This window comes from Oncorhynchus mykiss, chromosome 24, assembly GCF_013265735.2.
Source record: "Oncorhynchus mykiss isolate Arlee chromosome 24, USDA_OmykA_1.1, whole genome shotgun sequence".
Taxonomy (NCBI): Eukaryota; Metazoa; Chordata; class Actinopteri; order Salmoniformes; family Salmonidae; genus Oncorhynchus; species Oncorhynchus mykiss.
In genome coordinates, this window is record NC_048588.1 from 33,000,982 (window position 1) to 33,026,732 (window position 25,751).

The following is a 25,751-nucleotide window of genomic DNA, read 5'->3' on the forward strand; positions in this document are numbered from 1 at the left end:
TGTGTGTGTGTGTGTCTCTGTGTGTGTGTGTGTGTGTGTGTGTGTGTCTCTGTGTGTGTGTGTGTGTGTGTGTGTGTGTGTGTAATAGAGGTCCCGTTCCCAAAATGACCCGGGGCTTCTATCCCGGATCCTACAAACAGGTAGGACCACCAGACCCAGCCCCATGTTGACCTGGTCGGGTCCAAACCCGATCTGATCCGAGTGAGGGAAACAGCAGATAATACAATTTAGTAGCGACATGATTGACTGAAGCTGTTAACGCACCAAAGGTGAGAGGAACAGGGCTTGTAGCAGGTGGAGGGAAGGGCCCGCTGTGTGTTTCTGACTGTGTGTTTCTGACTGGAAGTTAAAGCTTGGTCGCAAATGGGTCTTCCAAATGGACAATGACCCTAAGCATACTTCCAAAGTTGTGTCAAAATGGCTTAAGAACAACAAAGTCAAGGTATTGGAGTAGCTTTCACAAAGCCCTGACCTCAATCCCATAAAACATATGTGGGCAGAACTGTAGGCCTCCTTGTGCAAGCAAGGAGGCCTACAAACCTGACTCAGTTACACCAGATCTGTCAGGAGGAATGGGACAAAATTCACCCAACTTATTGTGGGTAGCTTGTGGAAGGCTACCCGAAACGTTTGACCCAAGTTAAACAATTTAAAGGCAATGCTACCAAATACTAATTGAGTGTATGTAAACTTCTGACCCACAGGGAATGTGATGAAATAAATAAAAGCTGAAATAAATCATTCTCTCTTCTATTATTCTGACATTTCACATTCTTAAAATAAAGTGATGATCCTAACTGACCTTAAGACAGGTAATTTTCACTAGGATTAAATGTCAGGAATTGTGGAAAACTGAGTTTATATGTATTTGGCTAAGGTGTATGTAAACTTCCGACTTCAACTGTATGTGTCTCTAATATGGCCATACATTTGGCAGGAGGTTAGGAAGTGCAGCTCAGTTTCCACCTCATTTTGTGGGCAGTGAGCACATAGCTTGTCTTTTCTTGGGAGCCAGGTCTGCCTACGGCGGCCTTTCTCAATAGCAAGGCTATGCTCACTAAGTCTGTACATAGTCAAAGCTTTCCTTTGGGTCAGTCACAGTGGTCAGGTATTCTGCCACTGTGTACTCTCTGTTTAGGGCCAAACATCATTCTAGTTTACTCTGTTTAAAAAAATAAAATTAAAAAAATGTTATTTCCAATATTTCAAGTAATTCTCTTTTTGTTTTCTCATGATTTGTTTGGGTCTAATTGTGCTGCTGTCCTGGGGCTCTGTGGGGTGTGTTTGTAAACAGAGCCCCAGGACCAGTTCTTCTCCAGGTTCGTCTTTGTTATGGACGGTTTGGGAATCACTTCCTTTTAGGTGGTTGTAGAATTTAACGGCTCTCGCTCTCTCACTCAGCAGTCGTGTTTGGGTCTATACGGGTCCTTAACGTGAAATCAAAACAGATCTGACCCGGATCTGAGGGTCAACTACAGAATGTCAGACCCGGGTCGGGCCCTGGGTAATTGGGTTTGGGTGGACCAGTGAAGACCTCGTGTGTTTTAGTGTGTGTGTTGCTGTGTTTACACTGTGCTGATAGTGCTCCACTGTGTTGTGGCAGTGGCCAGGCTCCCCGGGCCGGTCTGGACTGGGGGATTGTGGGAGATTAGCTCTAAGAGGATTAAAGCCCCACGCTTCATTAGCATAGTGAATCACTGCCAGGGAGACAGACTGTACTGTGGCACACACACACACACACACACACACACACACACACACACACACACACACACACACACCACAGCTTCATCAATGAGTTCACTTAGCGTTTACACACACACACACACACACCACAGCTTCATCAATGAGTTCACTTAGCGTTTACACACACACACACCAATGAGTTCAGTTAACGTTTACACACACACACACACACACACCAATGAGTTCAGTTAGCGTTTACACACACACCACAGCTTCATCAATGAATTCACTTAGCGATCACACACACACACACACACACACACACACACACCAATGAGTTCAGTTAGCGTTTACACACACACCACAGCTTCATCAATGAATTCACTTAGCGATCACACACACACACACACACACACACTCCTACCATGGACATGCAGCAGCTTCATCAATGGAGAAGGCTAGCCATTGTAAATACTGTCCATACATTTTAATAAAGGAGCCTTCAGCAGAAATAGAATGACAGCCGCTCAAACACCTCCGCATCGTAACTGTAGCAGTCAACAGGGTTAGGGTGTGTTCCATTCTCATAAAAAGGGAAATGGGCCGTTACCTGGATAGGTCGTAGGGCTTAGCAATGATTACTACATATCAGGACTTCCCTCAAGTGTAGCAGCTAGTATAGATGTTAGCATTACCTTGCAGTCCAACTCTGCTCCACAATATTTTGAATACAGTCAAGTAGTCCTGGTGATGGTGCGCTGGAGGTACGGCGGGCTGTATATGTGTGTGTGTGTGTCTGTGTGTGTGTCTGTGAGAACCTAACTAATCACGTTCTGTGTTGGGTAGCTGCTCACAGAGAAGCAGACTCCTTATTAAGGACCTCGGCGTTACTGTTTCAAGGACAGCTTTTTTCCATCTACGTAACATTGCAAAAATAATAAACTTTCTGTCCAAAATTGATACAGAAAAATGTATCCATGCTTTTGTTACTTCTAGGTTAGACTACTGCAATGATCTACTTTCCGGCTACCCGGATAAAGCACTAAATAAACTTCAGTTAGTGCTAAATACGGCAGCTAGAATCCTGACTAGAACCCAAACATTTGATCATATTACTCCAGTGCTAGCCTCCCTACACTGGCTTCCTGTAAAGGTAAGGGCTGATTTCAAGGTTTTACTGCTAACCTACAAAGCATTACATGGGCTTGCTCCTACCTATCTCTCTGATTTGGTCCTGCCGTACATCCCTACACGTACGCTACGGTCACAAGACGCATGCCTCCTAATTGTCCCTAGAATTTCTAAGCAAAAAAAAAAAAAAAAAGTTTTTTCCTATAGAGCTCATTTTTATGTTATGGTCTGCCTACCCATGTGAGAGACGCAGACTCGGTCTCAACCTTTAAGTCTTTACTGAAGACTCATCTCTTCAGTGGGTCATATGATTGAGTGTAGTCTGGCCCAGGAGTGGGAAGGTGAACGGAAAGGCTCTGGAGCAACGAACCGCCCTTGCTGTCTCTGCCTGGCCGGTTCACCTCTTTCCACTGGGATTCTCTGACTCTAACCCTATTACAGGGGCTGAGTCACTGGCTTACTGGTGCTTTTTCATGCCGTCCCTAGGAGGGGTGCGTCACTTGAGTGGGTTGAGTCACTGATGTGATCTTCCTGTCTGGGTTGGCGCCCCCCCTTGGGTTGGGCCGTGGCGGAGATCTTTGTGGGCTATACTCGGCCTTGTCTCAGGATGGTAAGTTGGTGGTTGAAGATATCCCTCTAGTGGTGTGGGGGCTGTGCTTTGGCAAAGTGGGTGGGGTTATATCCTTCCTGTTTGGCCCTGTCCGGGGGTATCATCGGATGGGGCCACAGTGTCTCCTGACCCCTCCTGTCTCAGCCTCCAGTATTTATGCTGCAGTAGTTTATGTGTCAAGGGGATAGGGTCAGTTTGTTATATCTGGAGTACTTCTCCTGTCTTATCCGGTGTCCTGTGTGAATTTAAGTATGCTCTCTCTAATTCTCTTTCTTTCTCTCTCTCGGAGGACCTGAGCCCTAGGACCATGCCTCAGGACTACCTGGCATGATAACTCCTTGCTGTCCCCAGTCCACCTGGCTGTGCTGCTGCTCCAGTTTCAACTGTTCTGCCTGCGGCTATATGATCCTGACCTGTTCACCGGACGTGCTACCTGTCCCAGACCTGCTGTTTTCAACTCTCTAGAGAGAGTAGGAGTGGTTGAGATACTCTTAATGATCGGCTGGCTATGAAAAGCCAACTGACATTTACTCCTGAGGTGCTGACTTGCTGCACCCTCGACAACTACTGTGATTATTATTATTTGACGTTGCTGGTCATTTATGAACATTTGAACATCTTGGCCATGTTCTGTTATAATCTCCACCCGGCACAGCCAGAAGAGGACTGGCCACCCCTCAGTCTGGTTCCTCTCTAGGTTTCTTCCTAGGTTTTGGCCTTTCTAGGGAGTTTTTCCTAGCCACCGTGCTTCTACACCTGCATTGCATGCTGTTTGGAGTTTTAGGCTGGGTTTCTGTACAGCACTTTGAGATATCAGCTGATGTACGAAGGGCTATATAAATACATTTGATTTGATTTGATTATCGCTACAGAAGTGAGAAGACCGGCGCTCCAATAACCAGTCAGATCCTTGTCATCCCATCTCCTCCTCTCCATCCCATCAACCCCTGGCCAACTCCAGCCTCTACACACCACTTCACCCTCTTCCCCCCCATCTCCAACCCAGGGGCTTGTCCAGGTAAGACAGTCAATGGGTTAGTATCGATACGGTACACAACCCTGAGCCAGACCACACACACTCTTTTTACAGTCTACAATCAGTCTACAATCAGACACTATTGTTGGTCAAACACTTGTAATATCACCACAGTATCAGACATTCACAGGGCAGATGAGCAGGTGAAACTGAGGTCAAATTCAGCTAAAATGTTGTTAAATTTAGAAAATATGTTTCCAACTTTTCCCATGAATGAAATAAGAAACGTGATCAAAGTATGAAAGGATTGTTATTCTCAGATACACTCCGCTTATTGTGTTTGGTTGTGGTCCATTTGTGTACAAATGATTATAATGATGTTTCAGCCCCCGAACATCCGCTCCAACAGAAATGGTCCCAAGGCTGAATCTAGTTACATACCCCTGTTACCTACCCCCGTTACCTACCCCCGTTACCTACCCCTGTTACCTACCTACCCCTGTTACCTACCCCTGTGACCTACCCCTGTTATCTACCTCTGTTACCTACCCTTGTTACCTACCCCTGTTACCTACCCCTGTGACCTACCCCTGTTACCTACCCCTGTTACCTACCCCTGTTACCTACCCCCGTTATCTACCCCTGTTACCTACCCCTGTTACCTACCCCTGTTATCTACCCCTGTCACCTACCCCTGCTGTACAGTATGAGAAGACTGCAGCATCACCACCACTACTACCTGAGACGACATGAGGAGCTGCAGTTCAGCCAGAGAAGGAGTGATATCCGAAGAATAGAGAGATGTAGGACATAGGAGTAGATACTGTAGATCAACACAGAGAGAGAGAGAGACAGCCTGATAGCCCTTCTGACAACCCCCCCCCCCCAATTGGGAAATACTGTATATTCAAGAAAAAAAACTTTTCCCCAAACAACACAGTGTGTCTAAACCTAGACCTTCTGTCTGAGGACCAACTAGGTTCACCTAGCCACATAATAATACACACTGGCACAAACGACCTGAGAGCACAGCAGGAAAGGGTGGCCACAGCACTGAAGGGAGTGATTGAAAAAGCTTCTTCTACTTTTCCCAACGCACAAGTGGTTATCTCCACCCTGATACCACAAAAAGACTTCCACCCTGCCACAATACATCGGGTAAACGCAAGTATTTCCCGTGACTGTGCCTCAAAACCAAATGTTTTCCTGGCCCACCACTCCACCCTGGACTAGAACTGCCTCTATGACCAGGTCCACCATGGACTAGAACAGTCTCTATGACCAGGTCCACCCTGGACTAGAACAGCCTCTATGACCAGGTCCACCCTGGACTAGAACAGCCTCTATGACCAGGTCCACCTCTACAAGGCAGCAGTGTCCACCACTCCACCCTGGACTAGAACAGCCTCTATGACCAGGTCCACCTCTACAAGGCAGCAGTGCCCACCACTCCACCCTGGACTAGAACAGCCTCTATGACCAGGTACACCCTGGACTAGAACAGCCTCTATGACCAGGTCCACCTCTACAAGGCAGCAGTGTCCACCACTCCACCCTGGACTAGAACAGCCTCTATGACCAGGTCCACCTCTACAAGGCAGCAGTGCCCACCACTCCACCCTGGACTAGAACAGCCTCTATGACCAGGTCCACCTCTACAAGGCAGCAGTGTCCACCACTCCACCCTGGACTAGAACAGCCTCTATGACCAGGTCCACCTCTACAAGGCAGCAGTGCCCACCACTCCACCCTGGACTAGAACAGCCTCTATGACCAGGTCCACCCTGGACTAGAACAGCCTCTATGACCAGGTCCACCTCTACAAGGCAGCAGTGCCCACCACTCCATCCTGGACTAGAACAGCCTCTATGACTAGGTCCACCTCTACAAGGCAGCAGTGCCCACCACTCCACCCTGGACTAGAACAGCCTCTATGACCAGGTCCACCTCTACAAGGCAGCAGTTCCCACCACTCCACCCTGGACTAGAACAGCCTCTATGACCAGGTCCACCTCTACAAGGCAGCAGTTCCCACCACTCCACCCTGGACTAGAACAGCCTCTATGACCAGGTCCACCTCTACAAGGCAGCAGTGCCCACCTTCGCCCGGACTCTAAAATACATTGCTCTTAAACACAGTCCCAACTCTTCACACAGGAGCAACAGATCAATAGCCACACCGCCCAGACAAGCGAGACACCCTCCCAGACCTGAGGGACCCCCCCTGGACCTACACATAGAGGACCCACGCCAAGAGGACTTACATCCAGACCACAGCACCCCCAGACACATCCACATCTCCACCCCAACCAATCAACACCCCCCCCCCCCCCCCCCCAAACCAACCATGCCCACACCCCATCTAGGCCCCCTCAGATCAGACCTATGCCCCTCCTGCCCACCCCATGCACCCCACCCCCGCAAAGAGGGCCTCAACATGGAAGTCACACATACGCCCAGGCAGTGAGTGTGCAAACAGGCCCAACCCCCACTCTTACACTTGCCCAAGATAATGGCATGTACCAGATGCTCAGCAGGCTCTGCTCACACTTACTGGCCTGAGGCCAAACCACACGACCAACAACATTGGACACTTTTTGGAACACAAATCCTTCACTATATCATCCTAGAATATCCAAGGCCTGAGATCATCTGCCTTTGGCCTAAAGAGCAGGAACCCGGACTTCACCAAAGAAATCGGTGATACAGACATTGTCATACTGCAAGAAACCTGGTATAGAGGAGACGGCCCACTGGTTGCCCTCTAGGTTACAGAGAGCTGGTAGTCCCATCCACCAAACTACCAGGTGTGAAACAGGGAAGGGACTCAGGGGGTATGCTAATTTGGTATAGAGCAGACCTAACTCACGCCATTAAATTAATCAAAACAGGAACATTTTACATTAGGCTAGAAATTCAAAAGGAAATGATCTTCCCCCCCCACTAACCAAGGACTGATCAACCCAACCACAAAAGTAGAGGCAAATTTGACCCCAATAACTACCGTGGGATATGCATCAACAGCAACCTTGGGAAAATCCTCTGCATTATCATTAACAGCAGACTCGTACATTTTCTCAATGAAAACAATGTACTGAGCAAATGTCAAATTGGCTTTTTACCTAATTATCGTACAACAGACCAATTATTCACCCTGCACATCCCTAATTGGCAACCAAACAAACCAAAACAAAGGCAAAGTCTTCTCATGCTTTGTTGATTTAAAAAAAGCCTTCGACTCAATTTGGCATGAGGGTCTGCTATACAAATTGATGGAAAGTGGTGTTGGGGGTAAAATATACGACATTATGCAATCCATGTACACAAACAACAAGTGTGAGGTTAAAATTAGCAAAAAAACACGCACATTTCTTCCCACAGGGCCGTGGGGTGAGACAGGGATGCAGCTTAAGCACCACCCTCTTCAACATATATATCAACGAATTGGCGCGGGCACTAGAACAGTCTGCAGCACCCGGCCTCACCCTATTAGAATCTGAAGTCAAATGTCTACTGTTTGCTGATGATCTGATGCTTCTGTCACAGACCAAGGAGGGCCTACAGCAGCACCTAGATATTCTGCACAGATTCGGCCAGACCTGGGTCCTGACAGTAAATCCACAGGTAACTTCCACAAAGCTGTGAACGATCTGAGAGACAAGGCAAGAAGGGCATTATATGCCATCAAAAGGAACATAAAATTCAACATACCAATTAGGATCTGGCAAAAAAATACTTGAATCAGTTATAGAACCCATTGCCCTTTACGGTTGTGAGGTCAGGGGTCCGCTCACCAACCAAGACTTCACAAAATGGGACAAACACCAAATTGAGACTCTGCATGCAAAATTCTGCAAAAATATCCTCCGTGTACAACGTAGAACACCAAACAATGCATGCAGAGCAGAATTAGGCCGATACCCACTAATTATCAAAATCCAGAAAATAACCATTAAATTCTACAACCACCTAAAAGGAAGCGATTCCCAAACCTTCCATAACAAAGCCATCACCTACAGAAAGATGAACCTGGAGAAGAGTCCCCTAAGCAAGCTGGTCCTGGGGCTCTGTTCACAAACACAAACACACCCCACAGAACCCCAGGACAGCAGCACAATTAGACCCAAGCAAAACATGAGAAAACAAAAAGATAATTACTTGACACATTGGAAAGAATTAACAAAAAAACAGAGCAAACTAGAATGCTATTTGGCCCTAAACAGAGAGTACACAGTGGCAGAATACCTGACCACTGTGACTGACCCAAACTTAAGGAAAGCTTTGATTATGTACAGACTCGGTGAGCATAGCCTTGCTATTGAGAAAGGCCGCCGTAGGCAGACATGGCGAGAGAGAGAGAGAGAGAGAGAGAGACAGAGAGAGAGAGAGAGAGAGAGAGACAGAGGGAGACAGAGGGAGAGACATAGAGAGAGAGAGAGACAGAGGGAGACAGAGAGAGAGAGAGAGAGAGAGAGACAGAGAGAGAGAGAGAGGGAGACAGAGAGAGAGAGACAGAGGGAGACAGAGAGAGAGAGAGACAGATAGAGAGAGAGACAGAGAGAGAGAGAGACAGAGGGAGACAGAGAGAGAGAGAGAAAGAGAGAGAGAGAGAGAGAGAGAGAGAAAGAGAGACAGAGAGAGAGAGAGAGAGAGACAGAGAGAGAGAGACAGAGAGAGAGAGAGAGAGAGAGAGAGAGAGAGAGAGAGAGAGAGAGAAAGAGAGAGAGAGAGAGAGACAGAGAGAGAGAGAGAGAGAGAGACAGAGAGAGAGAGAGACAGAGAGAGAGAGAGACAGAGAGACAGAGAGAGAGAGAGAGAGAGAGAGAGAGAGACAGAGGGAGACAGAGAGAGAGAGAGAGAGAGAGAGAGACAGAGAGAGAGAGAGAAAGAGAGAGAGAGAGACAGAGAGAGAGAGAGAGAGAGAGAGAGACAGAGGGAGACAGAGAGAGAGAGAGAGAGAGAGAGACAGAGAGAAAGAGAGAGAGAGACAGAGAGAGAGAGAAAGAGAGAGAGAGAGATAATCACTGATGGTGTGTGAGGAGGGGAGGAGACTAACATCAGTGTGTCAGGTTGACAGTGTTTAGGGACATGGTCATGGTCTGATAACTCCACATCGCTAGGTAACATCTGACAGCCTATTTGCTGACATTATTGCTGTGAAAATTTGCCAAATCTAACTGTGTAGCAGTCCAATTATCAGTCTTATTCAGCAGTTGTGAAGCTTTCATATGCATGGCTCCAAACTAAAACACACAACCACCAATTTGCTGAGTCATTGATAGTGCTGGCATAAACCTACATGAAATTAGCAGGATTAACAGAATGAATAGGTGGCTCATTAGGCAGAAAGAACCCTGTGTTTCCTGGCAGATTAGTGTGTGTGTGTGTGTGTGTGTGTGTGTGTGTGTGTGTGTGTGGTCAAACGACAGACTGAGGAAGAAATGAAGGGAAAGAGATGGAGGAAAACCAGAGGTATACATTGAGAGGAGATGTTAAAGAGAAATAGCCAGGGAGGTAGATGAAGAGGGAGAATTAGAGAAGCAGATATGGATGGAAAGATTGTCCAGTCATGGATAACGTCCTGAGAGGAATGACTGGAATGCGCGGCTGTTTCTTCAGAGAAAATACCTTACAAATGTCAATTAACCTGTTAGAGCTCTAGGGGCGCTATTTCATTTTTGGATAAAAAACGTTCCCGTTTTAAGCGCGATATTTTGTCACGAAAAGATGCTCGACTATGCATATTCTTGACAATATCATATTCTTGATATTCTTGTTTTGGAAAGAAAACACTCTGAAGTTTCAGAATCTGCAAAGATTTTGTCTGTAAGTGCCCCAGAACTCATTCTACAGGCGAAACCAAGATGATGCATCACCCAGGAATTAGCAGAATTTCTGAAGCTCTGTTTTCCATTCTCTCCTTATATGGCTGTGATTGCGCAACGAATGAGCCTACACTTTCTGTCGTTCGCCCAAGGTCTTAGCAGCATTGTGACGTATTTGTAGGCATATCATTGGAAGATTGACCATAAGAGACTACATTTTCCAAGTGTCCGCCTGGTGTCCTGCGTCGAATTCGGTGCGCAATTGTCAGCTGCTTCTACTTTACCATTTGATTCAGGGGAGAAAGCATGTGTCCAAGAACGATGTATCAATGAAGAGATATGTGAAAAACACCTTGATGATTGATTCTAAACAACGTTTGCCATGTTTTCAGTCGATATTATGGAGTTAATTTGGGAAAAAGTTCGCGTTTTGAGGACTGAATTTTCGGATTTTTTTTGGTAGCCAAATGTGATGTATAAAACGGAGCTATTTCTAATACACAAGGAATCTTTTTGGAAAAACTGAGCATCTGCTATCTAACTGAGAGTATCCTCATTGAAAACATCAGAAGTTCTTCAAAGGTAAATGATTTTATTTGAAGGCTTTTATGTTTTTGTTAATGTTGCGTGCTGGATGCTAACGCTAATGCTAACGCTAAATGCTAACGCGAAATGCTAACGCTAGCTAGCTACTTTTACACAAATGATTGTTTTCCTATGGTTGAGAAGCATATTTTGAAAATCTGAGATGACAGTGTTGTTTACAAAAGGCTAAGCTTGAGAGATGGCATATTTATTTCATTTCATTTGCGATTTTCATAAATAGTTAACGTTGTGTTATGCTAATGAGCTTGCTGATAGATTTACACAATCCTGGATACAGGGGTTTTTTCATAGCTAAACTTGACGCAGAAAACGGAGCGATTTGTCCTAAACAAATAATCTTTCAGGAAAAACTGAACATTTGCTATCTGAGAGTCTCCTCATTGAAAACATCTGAAGTTCTTCAAAGGTAAATGATTTTATTTGAATGCTTTTCTGTTTTTTTGTGTAAATGTTGCCAGCTGAATGCTAATGCTAAATGCTACGTTAGCCATCAATACTGTTACACAAATGCTTGTTTTGCAATGGTTGAGAAGCATATTTTGAAAATCTGAGATGACAGTGTTGTTAACAAAAGGCTAAGCTTGAGAGCTAGCATATTTATTTCATTTCATTTGCGATTTTCATGAATAGTTAACGTTGCGTTATGGTAATGAGCTTGAGTCTGTATTCACGATCCCGGATCCGGGATGGGGAGATCAGAAAGGTTAAAACACTGAGTACCAAAAATAACGTCTACCGGTTAATTGTCCGGCAATGTCACACATTTCATTTTAACACCCGTTTCTCAAAAGTAATCTTTTACGAGGTAACCATGAATTGTTCACAAGGTTTAATGTTCGACTTGTTACATTAAATAATTCCGTAAATTATACCAATCATCAATTGTTATTACCAGTAAGAAACTGCTAGCCATTGGCTGCTTACTGCTGAGTACTGCTAGCTAACAGGCAAGCACAGAAACAGTCAACAACTTCAGGAGTAAAGAACCCTAGGAATTGGCCGATCGCCCCCTAGAAAGTAAGAACTGACCAAAACGCACAGTCAAAGAGGAGAATAATTAGTAGAGAATAAAAAATTAAATGTATAGAGCCATACTAAGACAAAATAAATGTGACACAATGTGTAAATGATAACATATTAGCGCAGAAAATGAAGAAATTGATTTGCATTAAGGAATTGGAGCGGGAGGGAGCCTAGTGGTTAGATCGTTAGGCTAGTAACCGAAAGGTTGCAAGATCGAATCCCCGAGCTGACAAGGTACAAATCTGTTGTTCTGCCCCTGAATAAGGAAGTTAACCCACTGTTCCTAGAACGTCATTGAAAATAAGAATTAGTTAAACAAAGGTAAAAAATAATATATATCATTTTTTAAATGTATTAAAAAAAATAGAAGCCTGTCTCAAATAGAAGCCTGTCTCAAATAGAAGCCTGGCTCAAATAGAAGCCTGGCTCAAATAGAAGCCTGGCTCAAATAGAAGCCTGGCTCAAATAGAAGCCTGTCTCAAATAGAAGCCTGTCTCAAATAGAAGCCTGTCTCAAATAGAAGCCTGTCTCAAATAGAAGCCTGTCTCAAATAGAAGCCTGTCTCAAATAGAAGCCTGGCTCAAATAGAAGCCTGTCTCAAATAGAAGCCTGTCTCAAATAGAAGCCTGTCTCAAATAGAAGCCTGTCTCAAATAGAAGCCTGGCTCAAATAGAAGCCTGGCTCAAATAGAAGCCTGGCTCAAATAAGCGCATGTTATGTTCCGTGTTTTAAGCAAATACATTCCAGGGCTATTAATTTACATTTTATGGTCGTGAAAATTGTAGAAAAACAATCATTTGACCACTGGAGGTCAAGGTCAACATGGGAAGATGGACAACTGCTCCCCCAGATAGATGAATACTTACAATCTATCATATCAGTGCACAGCAGTTGTCAACTCATGTTGCTTGCGACAGACACTAAATACATCAAAGTGACACAAGAACCAACTGTTGGGACCCAACTACTAGACTCTGTTGATGACAGCGTAGCAAAATATGGCCCTTATTTATATATCTTTTTAAAGGTAAATTTACAGTAACGCTGTCAATGATGAAGACTGAGCGTCTGAAATCTACATTGAAGACGTAAGAAACACACGCAGGTACGCACGCAGGTACGCACGCAGGTACGCACGCAGGTACGCACGCAGGTGAAACCTCGTCAGACCTCCGTGACTCCAGTGAATTACAGCCAATCTGTTCTCCCTCCATGGGGCTAATCGTCCAATCATATCGCTTTGTGTTCCCTTCTGAGCCCGCTGGCATAATGAAGAGAAATCACCACACATTCAGCTGGTCCACACACACACACACACACACACACACACACACACACAGCTGATAGATTATGGATGTTTGGATGTGTGTGTGCATATGGCCATGTGTGTGTGTGTGTGTGTGTGAGAGTGTGTGTGTCAAATGAAGAGAAATGGCTAGAGATGAATTTACTGTGCCTCATCCTCAGTGTGCGTTCACGTGTGTCTGTGTGTGTGTGTGTGTGTGTGTGTGTGTGTCTGTGTGTGTGTGTGTGTCTGTGTGTGTGTGTCTGTGTGTGTGTGTCTGTGTGTGTGTGTTAGTGGCAAATTAAGAGTAATGACTGTCTATAAATCACTGTACACGTCCCCAATCGTCCCTGTATCAGGCAACTCCCTTCATGGAGGACAGGAACCGTATGTGAGCATACTCTCTTTCTCTCTGCAGGTGTGTGCTCACGTGTTTCTGTGTGTATGTGATGGTGGCTGGTTCTCTACATATGCATGTGTGTGTGTTGGTGTTATATGGACTGATGGCTCCTCAAGCTCATCAGTTGTATAAAGTGCTGACTCACTGCAATGCGTCTGCAGTGAGAAGAGATGCATCCGATGCGGTTGACCTCTGTGTGTTTACGGTGTGTGTCGTTAGGAGGGATTGATAAGCACTAATGATGACACTTTTACCAGACAGACAGATTCATGGCGGACGGAAGGGATCCCTCACACACACACTCACCCAGGGCCTGCGAGGTGAAGGCAGCCATGGCACTCTGTAGTCTATCTGGCCTGATGGCCTGAACCAACAGCACCTGCAAGGAGAAAGAGGTAGAGGAGAGGGGAGACGTGAGAAGAGGAGAGGGGAGAAGAGGAGAGGGGAGAAGAGGAGAGGGGAGAAGAGGGGAGACGTGAGAAGAGGAGGGGAGACGGGAGGAGAGTGGAGATGGGAGAAGAGGAGACGGGAGAAGAGGAGAGGGGAGACGTGAGAAGAGGAGAGGAGACGTGAGAAGAGAGGAGACGTGAGAAGAGAGGAGACGTGAGAAGAGAGGAGACGTGAGAAGAGGAGAGGAGACGTGAGAAGAGGAGAGGAGACGTGAGAAGAGGAGAAGAGACGTGAGAAGAGGAGAGGAGACGTGAGAAGAGGAGACGAGACGGGAGAAGAGGAGACGAGACGGGAGAAGAGGAGAGGGGAGAAGAGGAGACGAGACGGGAGAAGAGGAGAGGGGAGAAGAGGAGAGGGGAGACGTGAGAAGAGGAGACGAGACGTGAGAAGAGGAGACGAGACGTGAGAAGAGGAGAGGAGACGTGAGAAGAGGAGAGGGGAGACGTGAGAAGAGGAGACGAGACGGGAGAAGAGGAGAGGGGAGAAGAGGAGAGGGGAGACGTGAGAAGAGGAGAGGAGACGTGAGAAGAGGAGAGGAGACGGGAGACGTGAGAAGAGGAGAGGGGAGAAGAGGAGAGGGGAGAAGAGGAGAGGGGAGAAGAGAAGAGGAGAGGGGAGAAGAGAAGAGGAGAGGGGAGAAGAGGAGACGGGAGAAGAGGAGACGGGAGAAGAGGAGAGGAGACGTGAGAAGAGGGGAGGAGACGTGAGAAGAGGAGAGGAGACGTGAGAAGAGAAGAGGAGAGGGGAGAAGAGGAGACGAGACGGGAGAAGAGGAGAGGGGAGAAGAGGAGAGGGGAGAAGAGGAGAGGGGAGAAGAGGAGAGGGGAGAAGAGGAGAGGGGAGAAGAGGAGAGGGGAGAAGAGGAGAGGGGAGAAGAGGAGACGGGAGAGGAGAGGAAAGAGGAGACGGGAGCAGAGGAGAGGGGAAAATGAAGAGGGAGTAGGAAATGCCTCAATCTGGGAGCACTGTAAAGAGATCTTATCCTGTAAATAACTAAACATTAAGGACAACTGATTATGTATCAGAACCGCAAGGATTTACTCATGTTAATCAGTGATTGACACCTAACCTGCTGGAACGGTTTGATCTTCTTGGCGATGGAGGGCGGGACTTCCTGTTCACAGTTGGAGCTCCGTGAGAAGGAGAGCCAAAGATCCGAGTCACTCAGACACAGAGACTGGTACAGGCCTGGGAATGTACTCTACATCAGAAGAGTGGAGAAAAGAGGAAAGGACAAAGCTAAAAAGCCAAAGAGAGTCTCCTTTCACAGTGTGAATGTATGTATACAAACCTTGAACATGGTAAACTCAGCAAAAAAAGAAACGTCCCTCTTTTCAGGACCCTGTCTTTCAAAGATAATTAGTAAAAATCCAAATAACTTCACAGATCTTCAATGTAAAAGGCATAAACACTGTGCCTCATGCTTGTTCAATTAATGAACATGCACCTGTGGAACGGTCATTAAGACACTAACAGCTTACAGACGGTAGGCAGTTAATGTCACAGTTATGAACACTTAGACAGACAGGACTGTCAGAAAGTGCTCTTCACTGAGGAGTTGCGGTTTTGTCTCACCAGGGGTGATGGTCGGATTCGCATTTATCATCGAAGGAATGAGCGTTACACCGAGGACTGTACCCTGGAGCATGACCCTCCAGCATGACAATGCCACCAGCCATACTGCTCGTTTTGTGCGTGATTTCCTGCAAGACAGGAATGTCAGTGTTCTGCCATGGCCAGCGAAGAGCCCGGATCTCAATCACACTGAGCAGGTCTGGGACCTGTTGGATCGGAGGGTGAGGGCTAGGGCCATTCCCCCCAGAAATGTCTGGGAACTTGCTGGTGCCTTGGTGGAAGAGTGGGGTAACACCTCACAGCAAGAACTGGCAAATCTGGTGCAGTCCAATGAGGAGGAGATGCACTGCAGTACTTAATGCAGCTGGTGGCCACACCAGATACTGACTGTTACTTCTGACTTTGACCCCCTCTTTGTTCAGGGACACATTATTCCATTTCTGTTGGTCACATGTCTGTGGAACTTGTTCAGTTTATGTCTCAGTTGTTGAATCTTGTTATGTTCATACAAATATTTACACATGTTAAGTTTGCTGAAAATAAAGTTGACAGTGAGAGGACGTTTCTTTTTTTGAGCTTATATACACTGACTATACAAAACATTAAGAACACTTTCCATGACAGACTGACCAGGTGAATCCAGGTGAAAGCTATGACCCCTTACTGATGTTACTTTTACTTTACGTTAAATCCTCTTCAATCAGTGTAGATGAAGGGGAGGAGACCGGTTAAAGAAGGATTCTTAAACCTTGAGACAATTGAGACACGGATTGTGTATGTGTGTCATTCAGAGGGTGAATGGGCAAGACAAAATATTTAAGTGCCTTTGAACAGAGTATGGTAGTAGGTGCCAGGCACACCGGTTTGTGTCAAGAACTGCAACGCTGCTGGGTTTTTCACGCTCAACAATTTCCCATGTGTAATAAGAATGGTCCACCACCCAAAGGACATCAGTCAACTTGACACAACTGTGGGAAGCATTGGCATCAACATGGGCCAGCATCCCTGTGGAATGCTTTCAACACCTTGTAGAGTCCATGCCCCGACAAACTGAGGAAGTTATGAGGGAAAAGGGGGTGCAACTCAATATTAGGAAGGTGTTTTGTACACTCAGTGTACAAACCTAGAACAGTTATACGAACCTTGAACATGGCTACAGCTCCAAGTCTCTCTTGATCGATCCAGGAAGGAATCTGCTCCTGCAAAGATTTCTGGGTATCCTGTAGGTGGAAAAATAGAAGATCAGTTCAACTGTGATAAGAGAGATGAGGTGAATGAGACAGAGAGAGTGTGTGTTTGGAACACACACACACACTGTTGTACGTACCGCCTTTCTCACCATATCCCCTACTACAAGGCCAGTGAAGGCGTCCCACTCCTGTCGTGGAAGCAGAGAGACAACAGCATTAAGATGAATAGGAGATGATGTCAGATGGACAGGACTTCCTGACTGAAGAGGAAAAGCCTATGTCTGATAATGATCATGTTATGAATGGTTATAACTTACATTCTCTTGGAAGAGGTCTGGGTGCATCCCTCTGACAAAGTGCATGGCAAACATCAGCTGGTCAGCCTGCAGAGGAAGAACAGAGAGAGAGGGGTAGGGAGGGGGAGAGAGAGAAAGAAGAGTCAGAGAGAGAGAGGAGTCAGAGAGAGAGTGAGATAAAGAGAGAGGGAGGGAGGGGGGAGAGAGTGAGAGAAACAAGAGTCAAGAGCCTAGTGGTTAGAGCGTTGGACTAGTAACCGGAAGGTTGTGAGTTCAAACCCCCGAGCTGACAAGGTACAAATCTGTCGTTCTGCCCCTGAACAGGCAGTTAACCCACTGTTCCCAGGCCGTCATTGAAAATAAGAATTTGTTCTTAACTGACTTGCCTGGTTAAATAAAGGTAAAATAAAAAAAATAAATAAAAGAAAGAGGGGGGAGGAGAGCGACAGAGACGAGTCAGAGAGAGAGAAGGGAGATGAGTCAGAGAGAGAGAGAGAAGTCAGAGAGAAACAGGTCAGAGAGAGAGAGAGACGTGTCAGAGAGAGAGAGAGGAGTCAGAGAGAGAGAGAGAGACAGGTCAGAGAGAAGTCAGAGAGAGACAGGTCAGAGAGAGAGACAGGTCATGAGCAGATGAGCGCTTTAATTTTTCAGCATGTTTTTACAAAAAGATAGATTTTGAGTTAGAGAAACTCCAGCACAACAACACTCCCTCAACCAGACCCAGACAACAGTCCAGCACAACACCCCCTCAACTAGACCCAGACAACAACACCCCCTCAACCAGACCCAGACAACAACACCCCCTCAACTAGACCCAGACAACAGTCCAGCACAACACCCCCTCAACCAGACCCAGACAACAACACCCCCTCAACTAGACCCAGACAACAGTCCAGCACAACACCCCCTCAAACTAGACCCAGACAACAACACCCCCTCAACCAGACAACACCACCCCCTCAACCAGACCCAGACAACAACACCCCCCCCCCCAACCAGACACAGACAACAACATCCCTCAACCAGACCCAGACAACAACACCCCCTCAACCAGACACCACCCCCTCAACCAGACCCAGACAACAACACCCCCCCCCCCAACCAGACCCAGACAACAACATCCCTCAACTAGACCCAGACAACAACACCCCCTCAACCAGACCCAGACAACAACACCCCCTCAACCAGACCCAGACAACAACACCCCCCCCCCAACCAGACCCAGACAACAACATCCCTCAACTAGACCCAGACAACAACACCCCCTCAACCAGACACCACCCCCTCAACCAGACAACACCACCCCCTCAACCAGACCCAGACAACAACACCCCCCCAACCAGACCCAGACAACAACATCCCTCAACTAGACCCAGACAACAATAACCACCCACTAGACCCAGACAACAACACCCCCTCAACCAGACAACACCACCCCCTCAACCAGACCCAGACAACAACACCCCCCCCCCCAACCAGACCCAGACAACAACATCCCTCAACCAGAACGAGACAACAACATCCCTCAACTAGACCCAGACAACAACACCCCCCCCCCCCCCCCCCCAACCAGACCCAGACAACAACATCCCTCAACTAGACCCAGACAACAGTCCAGCACAACAACACCCCCTCAAACTAGACCCAGACAACAACACCCCCTCAACCAGACAACACCACCCCCTCAACCAGACCCAGACAAAAACATCCCTCAACTAGACCCAGACAACAACACCCCCTCAACCAGACACCACCCCCTCAACCAGACAACACCACCCCCTCAACCAGACCCAGACAACAACACCCCCCCAACCAGACCCAGACAACAACATCCCTCAACTAGACCCAGACAACAATAACCACCCACTAGACCCAGACAACAACACCCCCTCAACCAGACAACACCACCCCCTCAACCAGACCCAGACAACAACACCCCCCCCCCAACCAGACCCAGACAACAACATCCCTCAACCAGACCCAGACAACAACATCCCTCAACTAGACCCAGACAACAACACCCCCCCCCCCCCAACCAGACCCAGACAACAACATCCTTCAACTAGACCCAGACAACAGTCCAGCACAACAACACCCCCTCAAACTAGACCCAGACAACAACACCCCCTCAACCAGACAACACCACCCCCTCAACCAGACCCAAACAACAACACCCCCTCAACCTGCCCCAGGCAACAACACCCCCACAACCACAACAGTCCAGCACAACCAGACTCAGCAAAACCAGACCCAGCACAACAACACCCCCGAACCAGACCCAGCACAACAACACCCCCCCCAACAGACCTGGAGAGCTGGAGGGTGAGAGACGTGTCTGCACTCTGGACTGTAGTGAGACAACTACAACAGGAGAAAAAGCAGGAGCAGAAGGAGGCGGCCCAGCGGCAGGATAAGGTGAGAGCAATAGAGGAGAAGGTGAGAAAGATGTGTGACAGAACAACCCATGAGAGAGCTGGCCACCCCCGCATAGAGGCCAGCAGAACAGCCCACAGGCCCAAATGAGCTGAGAGCACAGCAGGACAGGGTGGCCACTGCACTCAAGGGAGTGATTGAAAAAACTTCTTCCACTTTCCCCAACTCATGAGTGGTTATTTTCACCCTGCTACCACCGAAAATACTTCCACCCTGCCACCATACAGCGAATTAATGTACGCATTTCCTGTGACTGTGCCTCAAAACCTAACATCTATCCACCACTCCACCCTGGACAGCCTTTGCCCACCTTCGAATAGCTGAATGCTGGTGACACTGTCTGTTATTTATTTAGAATTCAAGGAACACTTAACCAGCATGGCTACCACAGCATTCTGCAGCGATACGCCATCCCATCTGGTTTGGGCTTAGTAGGACTATCATTTGTTTTTCAACAGGACAATGACACAACAAAACTCCAGGCAGTGTAAGGGCTATTTTACCAAGAAGGAGTGTGATGGAGTGCTGCATCATATGACCTGGCCTCCACAATCCCCCGCCGTCAAGCTAATTGAGATGATTTGGGATGAGTCGGACCACAGAATGAAGGAAAAGCAGCCAACAAGTGCTCAGCATATGTGGGAACTCCTTCAAGACTGATGGGAAAGCACTCCAGGTGAAGTTGGTTGAGAGAATGCCAAGAGTGTGCAAAGCTGTCATCAAGGCAAAGGGTGGCTACTTTGAAGAATCTCAAATATAAAATATATTTGTATTATTTAAAACCTTTTTGGTTACTACATGATTCCATGTGTTATTTCATCGTTTTGATGTATTCGCTATTATTCTACAATGTAGAAAATAGTAAAAAGAAATAAAGAATCCTTGAATGAGTAGGTGTTCTAAAACGTTTGACCGGTAGTGTAGCTCATCCCTGGGCAGTAGTACTGTAGACTACTTTATCACCGACCTCAACCCAGAGTCTCTCAGAGCGTTCACTGACACACCTATCTATCAGACCACAGAAAAATCCCAGACTCTGGGTTCACAGTCAACCCAGAGTCTTTCAGAGCGTTCACTGACACACCTATCAGACCACAGAAAAATCGCCATCTAATTCAACGGAGCAATAATAAACCACGAGGCATCAAGGCTGAACAAGCTGCATACTCCCCCCTAACCCCAACCCCTAACCCCTAACCCCAACCTCTAACCCCTAACCCCTAACCCCTAACCCTATAGATCAGTGGTCACCAACCTTATCTGAGTCAAAATGCTGAGATCTACCACTCTGATTTTTTATTAGCATGACTTAAACAACGTAATCCTATTCAACATTAACCAATTAAAAACAGTTCTGTAGCAATGAGGTTTGTGCTGTAAGCTATAGGCCCAATACATAATCACCGCATATTGGCTTTGCTTGAATTTACCTGCCAATGCATTGTTGTTCAGGACATTTCGAAATTTGAGCTAGGCTATCTGATCACACCAGTAATAGATCCGTTGTTGTATTACTTGTGAGGCACAGCTGAGTGAGCAGACATTTAAATAATTAGCTTTTTATTTTACTGGGCTGATGGTGCCTCCATCTGATGGTCAGTCTCAGCTGAGGGAGAGAGCAGCAGATTGAGGGTCCGTCTCTCAACATCCTTCCTCTCTCCCTTTCCTCCACTGACACTGACCAAAAAGGGACACCACCGTCTTCCAGCTGATGGCAAAACTCGAGTCCCACCGCATTATTTCTGCCTCATGCACAAATTCATGTTGTTACTCCTATGAACAGAGAAAGTGAACTATTCCATGATATGAAAAAAATACCCAAACCACTAATAATAACAACAATACAAGCCTATAGAGACACTTTCCTACTCATTCATTACTGCTGCAGTGCTTGTTGTAGCGCTGAGTGGAAATAGGAAGAAAGCACATTTTATGGAATACAAAGTGTTGACAGTGCTGAGTAAGAACTTAAACATAAACTCATAAAAACAGCAGTTCTTTGCTGTGTTCGTTGACAGTCTCTCTCTAGTCATGGTTTTAAACGTTTTGAAATCTCACAGTATGAACTTTGCCGTAGCTTTCTTTCATGCCTGCTACGTTACTGCAGACTCGGTCATCTGAGCAATCTGATTGGCCAGTGGAGACATAGTGCACTTGATTTCCTCTCCAGGCCCACCGGGAAGGCAGAGTTTGTGAATTCAGACACATGAAATGGCAACAGTTTGCCTATCCGGCGTGCAGGGCAACTGAATTGTCTGCACCTACCACCAACAGCCCAGACTAAAAAATACAAATACAAGGCTTTATCGTTAGGTTTTTTTTTCAGAAATGTTCGACAATCGACAGATTGGCAGAACCTCCAATGGGCCTCACATCCAGCCCAGGACCTCACATCCAGCCCAGGACCTCACACCCAGCCCAGGACCTCACACCCAGCCCAGGACCTCACACCCAGCCCAGGACCTCACACCCAGCCCAGGACCTCACACCCAGCCCAGGACCTCACACCCAGCCCAGGACCTCACACCCAGCCCAGGACCTCACACCCAGCCCAGGACCTCATATCCAGCCCAGGACCTCACATCTGGCTTCTTCACCTGCAGGATGATGAGACAAGCCACCCGGACAGCTGATGAAACTTCGGAGTATTTCTGTCCCCCTTTTATGGGGAAAAACTCGTTCTGATTGGTCAGTCATGTGAAATCCATAGATTAGGGCCTAATGAATGTATTTACATTGATTTAATATATGTAACTCAGTAACTGTAACTCAGTAAAATCTTTGAAATTGTTGCATGTTGCGTTTATATTTCTGTTCAGCATACATGATCATTTACTCAGCTATTAAAGACTACCTTAACCCACTTGATACTCCAACTACATGAGCCACAGGACAAAATACAAACCCTTCGACCCAAAAAGGACTGTGGTGTTGATGGTATCCTAAATGAAGTGATAAAATACACAGACCACAAATTCAAATAGGCTATTCTTAAACTCTTCAGCATTATCCTCAAGTCTGGCATCTTCCCTAATATGTGACACAATTCAGGAAACAAGACATACAGTGGGGAGAACAAGTATTTGATAACCTGCAAAAATCGGCAGTGTTTCCTACTTACAAAGCATGTAGAGGTCTGTCATTTTTTTATCATAGGTACACTTCAACTGTAAGAGACGGAATCTAAAACAAAAATTCTGAAAATCACATTGTATGATTTTTAAGTAACTTACCCCAGATAATTATGCATTTCTGTGAATTACTTAGTAATAAATAAATGATTTAAGACAATTGATGTATGGATGACTCATAGTGAAGACTGGGTTCGTGCAGATAACCAACAATTTACAACAATTTACGACGTTTGGAATGAGACTAAAGTGAGGTAAAGTAAATTATTAATTAATTCAAAGACTAATTGATCAGATATAATATCTGAAAAGATAGTTTAGGAAATGATAACTTTGTAATCAAAATATTTTTCCTTGGTGCCCCGACTTCCTAGTAATTACGGTTACATGATTAATCAGTCTAATCGCGTAATACTTAATTACAGAGAATCTTTGATAAAAACTATAAGTCTTCAGTTAATGATAGTAAAGACAACGTTGTTGAAGCACTTTTGGCAGCGATTACAGCCTCGAGTCTTCTTGGGTATGATGCTACAAGCTTGGCACATCTATATTTGGGGAGTTTCTCCCTTGGCCGGGCAGCCAGCTCTAGGAAAAGTTTTGGTCGTTACAAATTTCTTCCTTTTAAGAATGATGGAGGCCACTGTGTTCTAGGGGACCTTCAATGCTGCAGTCATTTTCTGGTACACTTCCCCAGATCTGTGCCTCGACACAATCTTGTTTCTGAGCACTACGGACAATTCCTTCGACCTCATGGCTTGGTTTTCACTCTGACATACACTGTCAACTGGGGAACCTTATATAGAAAGTTGTGTGCCTTTCCAAATCATGTCCAATCAATATAATTTACGACAGGTGGCGTCCAATCAAGTTGTAGAAACATCTCAAGGATGATTAATGGAAACAGGATGCACCTGAGCTCTTTCTCATAGCAAAGGGGCTGAATACTTATAGAAATACATTTTTGGCTTGTGGAAAAAGTCAAAGGGTCTGAATACCCGTCGGAGACGCTGCATGTTTCCCATGCCAATAAAGTCCTTTGTAATGAATGGGGGGGAGACAGAGAGAGACGGAGACAGAGAGAGACAGACAGAGAGAGAGAGAGAGAGAGAGAGAGAGAGAGACAGAGAGAGAGACAGAGAGAGAGAGAGAGAGAGAGAGAGACAGATAGAGACACACAGAGATTGGATCCCCTATTCCCTCAGCTAATAAATGCTGAGGGTGGGCCGTTTATGACACACAGCCCGCTGATAGATTCTGGAGCATGGCGGTTTGGAGCCCAAAGGATTCATTTATTCTCACCAGCTAAACCCACCTGGACTCTCACATTTATCTATTTTTCTGTCGCCACACACACACACACACACACACACACACACACACACACACACACACACACACACACACACGACTGCTATCTCTAATTTATCTACCCTGTTGAACACACACACACACTCTCTATCCTATTCCTCGCAATCTGCTTAGACACATTTATATGGCAGACACACACACACACGGAGTGCTAGGACTGCTAACGCAGGTTTTTTTCTGAGCTGAGGATGAATTATTCAGTAACAGCTTCTATACTGAGGCTCAGCCCTATCTGACCGATCAGTATTAGTATCAACACTGACTCATCAGATGAACCACAACACTTAGCATGATGACCATACCTCAGATATTAGCTGTAAGCCCTCACAGCTTTATCTGGAACATAGATACACATCAGCTCAACTGTACCACCAACATGACCTTTCATAGCCTCAACCACTCCATCCCTACAACATTTACAGCACATTTTCTCAAAGAGACACAACATATATAACCAATTAATTCACCCGCTTTACCTGGCAGGGTCACAGTGTCAGATAGACACACACTCTATGATCACACAACCACAGCAGAGTGGAGGCAACAAACACAAACACACAGCGTTGGGCCAGTCACCGAAAGGTTGACAATTCTAATCCCTGAGCGAACAAGGTGAAATATCTGTCGCTGTGCCCTGAACCCTAACTGCTCCAGGGTCGCTGCTGATAATGGCAGACCCTGACTGTGCCTCCACTCTCCGAGAGAGTCCCAGGGAGAGTGGGTTAATATGCAAAAAACACTTTTCCAATACACGTGTGAAACACGAGGAATATAAGCACCCACCAAACTATTATTACTATTATAATTATTATACAAACACTCATGTTTGTTTTACTGTCCTAACCCTAACAATAACTGTAACCCTAAACCAAACACTTAAGCCTGAAATAGCTATTTTCTTTGTGGTGACCGGCAAAATGTCCACACTTGTCCGAGTTTTCCTTGTTTTACGATCCTTGTGAGGACTTCTGGAAAGTAAAACCAAAACACACACAAGCGCACCTGGAACCAATTAAGAGTGAAAGCTCAATGCACTCTCTAATTAAAGATAAAACGCCACCCAAAAACAACCTTCATTAGTCCAATGTAGACATAGTCTCAACATGTTTTGCTTCATATGATGAATTCTGTATTTACATATCTTGATTGATGACAAGCAAAACATTGTGGGACAATTTCAACCATGGACTAATGAAACAAATACCAAAATATCACTTTGGAGTTTTCCTTTAAGTGGTCTAATGCTGAGTGTTCTATACAATGTCCTACACCAACCCCAGATAGCCCCACGGTGCTATGCCCCAGATAGCCCCACGGTGCTATGCCCCAGATAGCCCCACGGTGCTATGCCCCAGATAGCCCCACGGTGCTATGCCCCAGATAGCCCCACGGTGCTATGCCCCAGATAGCCCCACGGTGACTACCCCACAGTGACTACCCCAGATAGCCCCACAGTGACTACCCCAGATAACCCAACAGCCAGCGGGCATCTGGCCTTCCTTGACAACAACAAACAATCTAAATCAGTTGTTGCGCTAAACTGAGTGAGTATAACTGAATGGTCCCGGCACACAAAAAAAAGTGTCAACAGAAGCCAGCTTGGAATTGGCTGCACTCCTATCAAATCCCACTGAGAGCATTTATATCATTGACAGATACACTTGAATTGTTGCATCTCATTGTGTTGTTGTCTTCCGGTGGCTAGCTAGCCAGCTAGGTAAATTTGGCCCTTTCCTTAATGGATGCAACTTGTGGTAATTTTG

The 25,751-nt window shown here is 46.1% G+C and overlaps 1 protein-coding gene across 4 annotated transcripts in view; it reads right to left on the reverse strand.

Annotated features, from left to right (window-relative positions):
- LOC110503411 (cytoplasmic dynein 2 heavy chain 1) overlaps positions 1–25,751 on the reverse strand; it is a 225,706-nt gene that overhangs the window by 74,404 nt on the left and 125,551 nt on the right. For all 4 annotated transcript variants that reach the window (XM_036961600.1, XM_036961598.1, XM_036961599.1 and 1 more), the window contains 5 exons: positions 17,075–17,140; positions 16,895–16,945; positions 16,710–16,787; positions 15,062–15,193; positions 13,849–13,921 (listed from right to left, as the gene is read on the reverse strand). In XM_036961600.1, coding sequence (XP_036817495.1) covers positions 13,849–13,921; positions 15,062–15,193; positions 16,710–16,787; positions 16,895–16,945; positions 17,075–17,140 — 400 coding nt within the window. The remainder of the gene's footprint in view (positions 1–13,848; positions 13,922–15,061; positions 15,194–16,709; positions 16,788–16,894; positions 16,946–17,074; positions 17,141–25,751) is intronic.